Source organism: Poecilia formosa, unplaced genomic scaffold (assembly GCF_000485575.1).
Source record: "Poecilia formosa unplaced genomic scaffold, Poecilia_formosa-5.1.2 Scaffold103, whole genome shotgun sequence".
Taxonomy (NCBI): Eukaryota; Metazoa; Chordata; class Actinopteri; order Cyprinodontiformes; family Poeciliidae; genus Poecilia; species Poecilia formosa.
Window position 1 is genome coordinate 210,576 of NW_006800042.1, and position 9,884 is coordinate 220,459.

The window sequence follows — 9,884 nt, forward strand, 5'->3', positions numbered from 1 at the left end:
TGAAGCGTCAGGTGCGTTTTTGATGCACGTAGCGCGTTTGGTGTGAACGTACCATTAGGATTTGACTCAAATGGGGTTAAATTAAAGGGGTAGTAGTATTATGGCACATAGTATAATTCTCTAGCACAATCAAGGAACTATGTTAGTTTCAGTTATAAAAATGCTGTGTATATCAAACATGGCTTAAAAGACGTCTTGAAATCGGGCATCTGTCTCTTTAAGAAGCTCCCGCTCTTTTCAACACTGTTTACGACCATCCTTGGGCGCAATGGATTGAGTGCACAGCAGACTCGCAGTTGTACCAGGTGTTTGCTAATTGCGGCTGCAGCTAGTCTGAGGGAGCTGAGTAGATGAGTTGTGCTCTGTGAGGTGGAAACTCAGCTGGAGACTGCAACTCCACGCAAGAGCTTTGGGAGAATAATCAGGTCCGTTTAGAATGGCGGCCACCAGTGACGGTTTTGTTAATAATGACTATATTTCGTTGACAGCTTCAACCCCCTTAAAGAATGGAAGGCAATACAACTCCCGATAAAGAATCTCAGTACAGACACGCGTGAGAGATTATTCTTGAGGGAGTTTGAATGTGAAGGAAATATCCTGCCGGGAGAGTTCAGAGTGTGTCGCAGCATACAGGACAGACGCTGTGCGTTTGTTCTGGTGATTGCCTGAAAACTGGATGGACATTTTTTTTTTTTTTTTTTACAGTGGTTTAGTTCGCTCTGGCTGAGTCACATGTTGTCTGGCCTCATTGCCAGCTACACAGAGAAGCAGCTAGGCTTTATTATTCTCTGCAGATCCCACTTTAGACGGAGGCCTGGTAAGGTTTGCAGAGGGGAGTATGGGGAAGAGGAAAGCGTTTAGATGCAGCATGCAGATGGAGGCAGACAAAACTCCACGGTTAGATTAAATACGGAACTAAATGAATGTTGATTATTTCTCTCAGGGCTGAGATGACAGACTGTTTGGAGATGAAGTTCTTAATGAGTGAGAGAGAAAACACCGAGGAGTAGGAGGAGGAGGCGGCTTTAGGACCTTGAGATTTGCGCTCCTCCCTCTTTTCCTCCTCCACTGAAGGATGTTTACAAAGAAAGCTTCTGCTCTGACAAAAACAAGGGCTGGGACTGAAGCGAAGAGGAGCAGTGTGTGTCTGATGCATAGGCTCCTCACCAATTTCGATCCTCCAATTCTTACAAATTCTTACTTTTAGAAAAAGGAGGAGGGGGGAAAAAAATCATCATGTTGTCGGTGAATTCAGCCCGGCAACTTTCCAAAATGTTTTTTTCTTTGCACATTGTTTTTCTGAGCGCGGCCATCGTGGAAGGCAGCACACCGAGTGGGGGGCAAAGAGGTAAACCTGCTCATTTTGGTCTGTTTTTTATTGTGCTTTTATGGTCATTTTGTGTCGGTAACAGAATTAAGTTCAGGTACTTAAAATAGCAATAATATTTGCTTAAGAGTCGCCCTTGTTGAGTTTTAAAACAGCCCTAACAGTTTTGATTGTACACGTTTTTACCCCCCTATTCTCGTGTTTTATTTCTCAGACTGTGTGAGATCCAGAGGTTTGGACTACAGAGGAGAACAACAGAGCTCCTCCACAGGTCTGACTTGTCTGAACTGGATCAACACAACAAGAGACTATGATGTTGAAATGCACCCAGATTCACAGACAGGTAAACACACACTGATGTGTTCTTTCAAGCTGCATGAAAACTGCACTTTGATTCTAATTTCTCCTCGTTTTGCTGAGTCCAGCGCCTCTGATCTCATTTGAAATGTCACATGTGTTGATGGTTGCAACAGTGTCCTCAGTGCAACAAACAAGTCGAAACATCTGTTGACGTGTCAGCCTGATAAAGATGATAAATAGAAGCAAAATAAGCAAATAATTTTGATGTGTAGAACAATAACTACATGGATTTACAGCCTGTACTCCGGAGAGGAGTCTGTCTGTGTTGTTAAATGGCCTCTTTGATGCAGCAGATGCTGTTTCCATTGTTTGTGCTCGGGGCAGGCTGCTCACTGTGCTGTGATGAAGTGCTGTGAATAAGTCGTGAATCCAGTGGTTTATCTACTGGAACAGAGACGGGGCCTGTTTTTTTTTCAGCGAAGAATCAGTAACGGAGCTCTGCTGCTTCTGTCGGCTGCTCTGTAGGTGCTGGAGATCACAATTGCTGCAGAAACCCGGACGCCTCTGAGGGGCCCTGGTGCTACATTGCAGCCCCAGATGGAACAATCCAGAGGCAGTTCTGTGCAATTGAGACGTGCAAAGGTAAGCAAACGCTGCACCCAGTAATGATTAATGTGTTTGAGTTATGTGCAGCGTATTGATTAGTTTCAAAAGACAAGGGATTTGTTGAAAACTGACTGTACCAATAATGATTCTTTCATTTGTGGGAAATTTCTTTCACAGAAATGAAGAACCTTCTTTTTCGCAAATGGGCTTCACAAATAAAAACTGCGGTTTTTGAAAAAGTGTAGAACAATGATTTATCAGTCTATACATTATTTTTATGCTGGTTTCCCATATTAAGTGGTTCTAATGCCCCCCCAAAAACACATTAAAAGCAGGGAACTGAATCAAATACTAACTTCATGGTCAGTCATGTTGTAGGGCCACATTGTACTAAGTTCTTCCGTTCCTGTAGACAGAACAAGTGATGTCTAGTGATGGTAAACCCCACGAGACACGGCTGGATTGGCACCCTGGGTGGGGAGTCGTGTTGCCTTTATTCAAATCCATCACTGTTCTGACTTCTCTGAATTATCCACCACACAGTCTTCCAGGTCAACACAAAAAAAGTTTCAGTCAAGTTGTGAACTCTTCCCTAGCTCGATGTGGAAGATCAGACAACTTTCCTTCAGTTTCATTCAGCTTTTCAAACTATGAGCTGTGGTAGGTCAGTTGGTCGGAGTTGCGATAAGTCATGTATGCTCTCCTTTGTTTCTGGCTCCTGGCTGACACCAGCAGAAGTCAGACAATAACAAAGCTGCGCACATGGAGGGGGGGAAAAGTTCCGGCTTTGACCCAGCCCCAAAGCTGCTCTCATTGGCGCAAAGGAGCCGTTTCCTCTTGGAGACAGCAGCTCATTGGCTGCTTCGGTTCATGGCTTCAGGCCTTTTAACTTTGGTTGAAGTCGTAAACAACCCTGTGGGAGGAAACTGAGCAGAGACTTGGTGTGCAGACGTTGGAGTCTGTAACTCCCATCTTATGTTGCTCTTGACTGAGAGTTGTGCATGTTTATTTCCGGTCCTCTTTTTTTTTTTTTTTTTTAAAAGGAGAAAATGCATCCAACAGTCCTCTCAGCAGTGTAGGTTGGAGCAATAATTCAGGAAGAGGCTCAGTTTGGGAGGGGGTTTGCGTCAGCACTGATGCTTGCAGAGTGGCGATAATTAGAAACCACACAGTCTGGATGACGCACTTCCAGTTGAGTCTGAAAAGAATAACGGAGGCAGAGATTATTCTAGCAGAAGCAGTGTCCTTCTGAACGTCAAAACAGAACATTTTAGCAATATCTGAAGAGTTCTGTTAGTATCCATAATTCATGAAGACTGTTGTTTTGCTGTAGTGACTCAGACTGCATGCAGGACTATCATGAAAATAGAAAAGAAGAATTGTATCGATCCTGGGCCAGGGATACTTGAGATCTGCCTTTAATTCTAATTAATGGTATAAATTTGCCACTAATGTCAGTTGTATGTGTTTAACATTTTTGAATTAGGACAGGTGTTTAAATGTGACATTTCTTCCGTTTCTAGAGCAAACGACAGCTGCGCCAGCTGAGGTCGGGTCCCTCAGACCTACAGAGATCATTTCCTCCACGCAGAGCTTGCAGGCAGCCTTGCCGGGTAAACAGAGAGAGGTTGCTGCTGTGCAGCCAGTGATGGGCATCAGCCAGAGAGTGAGAACAGGACCTAAACAGAAGAAGGACCTGGGAACCACTGGTACGGTTTTCTTCTTAAGAGTCCATGATACACGTCCCGTGTGCTTGCTATTTACACAAATCTGGAGCTTGATTTAGTTTTAAGTGATGCACATGAAATTCAGGGCTTTCCTGTTTTTGTAGGCATGGTCCTGGGCAGCCTTATGATGGCAATTATAATCATCCTTGGAGTGGGCATCACGCTTGGCTACTTTTATAAAAGGTTAGTATTTAAAACTTAGCATTTTCATACCATTTTGGGTTTTGTGTTTGAAGTATGTCTAATTCAAATACATACTGGGATAAACTAGAACTCTTCTGGTGTCTTTTATGAAGAATTTCTATTGGAGGTGGACCGATGGCAGTTTTCTGGCTGAACACCGATTACCGATCTTTAAAAAGCCTGACCTGCCGATTCCGATATTGGAAGATACCTTGTTTTTTTTGTTGTTTTTTTTGTTTTGTTTTGTTTTGTTTTTTTTGTCTGAAATGTCACTACGTATTGCAAGAAAGTCACAGACTTGGCAACAGTGGGGTGACTGCTGTTAACTGCAAATGTACAGTCATGACCTGGAGCCCCAGAATGATCAAAATCTGTGCCTCTAAATCGGTGCACCGCTAATTTCTATACTCAAAGCCAAACATTGTTGCTGCAAAGGCTGCAGTGCTTTCCATTAATCTGCCAGCCCCTGCCTGTGCCACAGTCATGTGCGAACTCCCCACTGGTATTTCTCCAAAAACATTGTGCAACAATAACACCGTCTCACCGAGTATCAGATTCACAACAGCACCAGTGTCAACGGCTTAGATCACATTTACAGATTCTCACACACTGAAGCAGCAGGTTGATTCATCTTTTAATCGGCTGTTCAGCAGAATCTGCCAGTTGAGTTCACAGCAGTAAATAAGTAAAAATCATTTTGTTCTCCACAGTAACACATTTTATATAATATATAAAAACATGTGTTGAGAAAGTTATAAGTGTCTTTTTTTGCTAAATCGCAGAGGTTTAATTAAACCTCAGGCTGATAACACGAACCCCTTTTTTTAAAGCTTAGAACAAATATCCTCCACATGCACCAGTAAGACCAACAATGGATAAAATATAACCACTCAGCTTAGCAGACTTTGATTCTGTGAGAGGGGTAGGGTTCAGGCACGATGGGGTTAAATGGGTAGAAAAGCCTCCTTTCACATCTCTAGTTATGTAACATGGGATATGACGGCCCAGATCATCTGAAAGAGGGTACGGAGAGTCCCAGCAGAACAATCCAAAGTACCCTCTCGGATCTGAGCTCGGCTGTCTCATCTTATTAGCAGAGCTTTCGTCATAGACGTCTATTTTAGGAGGAGATTATTAATAAGGAGGAGAAGCGTGTTATGTCAGAGGCCTAATACTTGTCCTCAGTGTCCAGTGTCATGCTCTTCAGGAATTTGATAGATGAGCAGGTGCTATGGATCTAATATTAACTAGAGATGTACTGGGTAGACTTTAGTGGCCATTTTCCAATTTTGGCAAAGTTTTTATTTGCTGATATTGATCTTTCTGTGAGAGTCTCAAGATAAGAAGATGACAGGTTAGGATTCATAAAATTTCTTCTGGCATCACTTAATGAATGCTAGAAGAATTCATTAAGTAATTAATGTTATTGACTAACATTAATTAGTGGATAATTAATGTTAGAGGAGAGACAATGTCAGGTCATGTGTTAGAGAGTAGCCACTTGAAAACGGGTTTCTTTAGCACCTTGGAACTAAATGTGTGTGCGACTCGCACAGTGGAAGCAGTGGTTTCTGTGTGTATTCTCTATAGAGACTTTTTACCTTAAGATGAAACATTGGATTGTCCATATCCTTCCTGTTATCTGCTCAAAGTCTTGCTCTCACAATTGAAGGAACTGCAGACATGTTGTGGCAAATGTGATTTCCTTCTAAACGGCCCTCTGCATTTTTTTTTTGATACTGAAAAGTAGCTAACTTTGAGTTTTCATTAAGTATCAACAGTCTCCCTATCAAAAAAAGTTGTAGTTAGGACATCCTCGCGTCGCTCAGATATGGAGCTTTCACACAAGAAAAAAAAAAAAATCTGATTGTTGAATTCCCAACTTTAGGCCAATCAAGCTGAGAATCGTTGATTGCTGGTTCCTGCTCATTTTTCTGTGAAATCTCCCGTTTCATCGATTCATCTGCAGCCCCAGTAATGAGGACGGGCTGTAGACTGTGGGTGAAACACATTTTTAAACAAACAAAGGTATAAAGTGGATCGGATAGGCGTGGCTTGGTCACCACTTTAAGCAGCATACCAGAAAGAGCGTCTCCCAGATACCCAACGCCCATGTCAAGCTTAGAGATTTACAGCCAGGATTAAGTTTCAGGCTGTTAATTATTTCCTGACAGTGGTTACTAATGTAATAAATTTAGATTTGTCTCCCACGCCATCATTAAACTTTTCTTGCTGATAAAAAAAACTTTATACTTTATTTACTAGAAAAACTCCTAGATATCCGACAGCTGAGAATTCGGGAATGCACTGTTTTTCTTAAACGGAAACAAAATCATATTTCTACTCCCTACTTCCCCAGGTCAGCTGTGGTGTGTTTAGGATGATGACTTGAAAGCTTGTTCTCTTAAAACGCAAACGATGAGCAATGTAACGTAATTTAAACTTCCCCTCAGCTTGAATTTCTTGATGAGGTCAACAAGGATTCTTCCGTTTCGCTCCCATTCATAATTTCAATTGAAAACTTGAGAAAATCCATTCCCACGGCTCCCGCTTTGATTCGCGGCTTCAGCTTAGCAGCTCGTTTTGCCAAACAAAGACTAAAATAGCAGGAACAAAGCTGGCGTGGGCTTTTTGCTAAGCAACAGGCTTCAGAAAGTTTCTGGAAACAGTCTGGCGTAAAGCAGAGGAGTGAACAGATCCCCGATGATGGATGGAGTTGAAGGCCGTGTTGTGATGGCCAAAAGTTGGAAGTGGTTGGCTGACGGGAGGCGTTTTCACTGAAAAGTTTGTTTTGAATCCAGAACAGCAGAAAACCACTGAGCGTAGCTTCTCACCACCCTACTGCTTTGGAAAAGATAAACTCTCCCAGTCAGATTTTCTATCACTCATCAGTCCTTGGTGTTTACTGGAAATCTGCCACTTTTCCAGTTTTCTGAAACAAATAACAGCTTTAAGACCACAGAGGGCTGAAGGAGACCGTGAGCTGCACCAATCAGAAGTTTTTGGCCTGTTTCTGATCTGTGTTTTTTTTTTTTTTTTTTTTTGAGAAGCGTTAACATGCCGATGCAGATTAAGGCTCGTTATTTAACAACTACAATATAAGAACGGTAGTCTAAACATGTCTTCAGCCCAGATCCTATAGAGAACAAAGCAAAGATGTGGGATAAACAGATCAAAGTTAAGTTTTGTCTTAAACGCAAAACACTTTGGCTGACAGCTAAGGTTGGACATCACCCTTATAACACAACCTTCACCTTTAACATGATGGTGGCAACATTGTGCGGCGGGGAAAAGAGAGCTGGACAGATTTGATGAATGTTATTCTTCAAGATATGAAAATGCATGCCACACTCGCACACTCTTTTATTTGTGAAGAAAAAAAAAAAGAGACCAGTTTATCCTTTTCCTGATGAAACATGTAAAACTCCAGTGAACGTGTTAAATTCTTATCATGTCAGTATTTTCCTCCTCTTTTGTGTGTTTTCAAATAACATAACTGTGTTCTGTGTTTTCCTCTTCAGGGGTCAAAACCTGAAGAAGCAGCATGAGCAGCGGCGGTACGAGCGTGAGATGCAGAGGATCTCCCTGCCCCTCTCAGCCTTCTCCAACCCCACCTGTGAGCTCATAGACGAGAACACCATCGTGATCACGGCCGAGCACGAGACCACCCCCGTCCAGGAGGGCGGGGACCCGCTCATGGGTCAGCACGCCGGTACTCCTGGAGCATGAGAGGAGCATGGGTTCCTCAAACTGGACCAAAACCGCTCCCACGATCCCCATCTCTCCTTTCCGCCTCCCTGAGGGAGCTCAAGTTTCAGAAGAGTCGGGGAGCAGCGTCGGCTCAAAGACTAAAACTGCCTGCTGTGTCATTTGTTCCCCGTTTTAATCCGTTCATTTCTTTCCCCCTCCTTAATAAGTGAGACACGGATGTTCTTCAGTAAAACAGAGACGGTGGTAACAAACTAGAAAAACCACTAAAGTGTTTTGTTTTCTACAGAATAGTCTACCCTCAGTTTGAGCTTTAAGTCAAGTGGACTTTGACTTCATGAGTGTTTGTTGGAAAGCGGGTCTGTGTACAAAGACGATTGTGGAACGGGGAGATTTCCGCTATGTTTTGTTTTTCCTTAAAGAGGCGAGTCGAATTTGTCAGGCTTTGATTTGCGTGTCCGACTGGCTGTGCCGCGGGAGAACAGAAACATGTTTAGTAAGAGTGTTTTTTTTTTTTGGTCTCGCAGGCACACCACTGACACAGATGTGTGTCCATAAATGGTCATGCTCCTGTGTTGCAGGATGCGTCATGTAAACAACGGCCCATGAAAGACTGAAGGAAGAGGCCTCCAGCTCTGACACTGCCTTAGCATGATACGTCTGAATGTATCCTGTTTGTTCTGATAGCGCTCTTTGGCAAACAGAAGAAGACTTGCCCCCTTTCATCCACAGGTTAAGGAGTGACAGGAAAATACAAGAGTTCTCTCGGTGCACACGAGACACACTAGTTGGTCCTCAGGAGAAGACGGCGCCGCCATGACACACAACATAAAGAAAGCCTGGATTCAGTCTCAGCAGTGTATGACAGTGTGCTGCCTGTAGATTAGCTTCCTGCGTTGAGTTGTGCGTCTCAGAGTAAACATTTGGGAATGGAGTAGAACAGGAACAACCCCACAGTTTGGTGTTTCTTAAAACAGTGAAAAACCTGATTGCATGTGCATGACTATCTGCTGTATGTTTGTCATTCAGGGACCATAATGCATCCCATTAAACAGCACTGCAGTTTTCATTAAAAAAAGAAAACAAAAACTTGTATACAAGTAGAAATCATCAGACAGGGAAGGTTTTAGTTTGTTCCTTTTGTTGCACTGTTACTTCCCGATGGGTTATTGGTTGTCATGTGATCGCTCCGGATGATCTGGTAGTGTTGGACCTTCACCTGCAATCGTTGATTGCTGGTGTTTTTTTTTCTGTTGGCTGTAATAGATTTTATCATAATGCACTGAGTACTGGTGTTCAGCATTTGATTTTTAGTACTTGTGCGACATTTGTTGTTGCTCAGACTGACATTAAAAACACAGACTCTACAGTGTAATGTCTTTTCTTTCGAATAACAAACAAAAAAGCATAGGAATGAATATTTCTACTGTTTTAAGTGTAGTTGTTGCGGTTGTCATGACGAGAATGTAGCACTAGCTCCCTCTGGTGGCAAAACAAGTAAAATGAATAAAAGCGTCATTTTTAAGATATGACGCCTGTTTACCAGACTACATTTTTAGAAATACTTAATTTTAAATCTTTCATTTTTGGTTTCTTTTTGGTAATTACCGTGTGGCGGAAAATTGTGGCAAAATATGCCAGAATCTGTGGCATGACTGTTTGAGCTCCTTTGCTAAAAACAAAATAGCATTTTAGCCTCTAGACAAGCAAAACAGGAAGCTACATACGGCTAAAAACTTGCAACGGGTTCCAAGTACGGGCTGCATGTTCTCCCTGTGAACGTCTGGGTTCTCTCTGGGTACTCCGGCTTCCTCCCACAGTCCAAAAACATGACTATCCGGTTAATTGGTTTCTCTAAATGTTCTCCCTGTGAACGCGTGGGTTCTCTCTGGGTACTCCGGCTTCCTCCCACAGTCCAAAAACATGACTATCCGGTTAATTGGTTTCTCTAAATTTGTCTCAAGGTGTGAGTGTGTGGTTGTTTGTCCTGTCTGTCTGCGTTGCCCTGCGACATACTGTCAACCTGTCCAGGT

At 42.8% G+C, this 9,884-nt stretch overlaps 1 protein-coding gene and 1 long non-coding RNA gene across 2 annotated transcripts; one reads left to right on the top strand and one right to left on the bottom strand.

Annotated features, from left to right (window-relative positions):
- The first annotated feature begins 388 nt into the window (after positions 1-388).
- On the top strand, positions 389-9,226 carry pik3ip1 (phosphoinositide-3-kinase interacting protein 1). The gene is made up of 6 exons (XM_007559126.2): positions 389-1,348; positions 1,542-1,670; positions 2,153-2,269; positions 3,757-3,942; positions 4,065-4,143; positions 7,665-9,226. Exons 1-6 carry the CDS (start codon positions 1,237-1,239, stop codon positions 7,870-7,872), a joined length of 831 nt encoding a protein of 276 aa, XP_007559188.1. The 5' UTR covers positions 389-1,236; the 3' UTR covers positions 7,873-9,226.
- LOC107836997 (uncharacterized) lies at positions 4,395-7,655 on the bottom strand. Its single transcript, XR_001662974.1, has 2 exons — positions 5,575-7,655; positions 4,395-5,466 (listed from the first exon to the last, which is right to left on the bottom strand). It is a non-coding gene; the product is annotated as an uncharacterized LOC107836997 (long non-coding RNA).
- Positions 9,227-9,884: the final 658 nt, after the last annotated feature.

Coding starts and splice junctions, on each gene's coding strand:
- pik3ip1 (XM_007559126.2), top strand. CDS start 1,237: ATGTTGTCGGTGAATTCAGCCCGGCAACTTTCCAAAATGTTTTTTTCT. Junction 1,671..2,152: donor GCACCCAGATTCACAGACAG/GTAAACACACAC, acceptor GCTGCTCTGTAG/GTGCTGGAGATCACAATTGC. Junction 2,270..3,756: donor TGCAATTGAGACGTGCAAAG/GTAAGCAAACGC, acceptor TTCCGTTTCTAG/AGCAAACGACAGCTGCGCCA.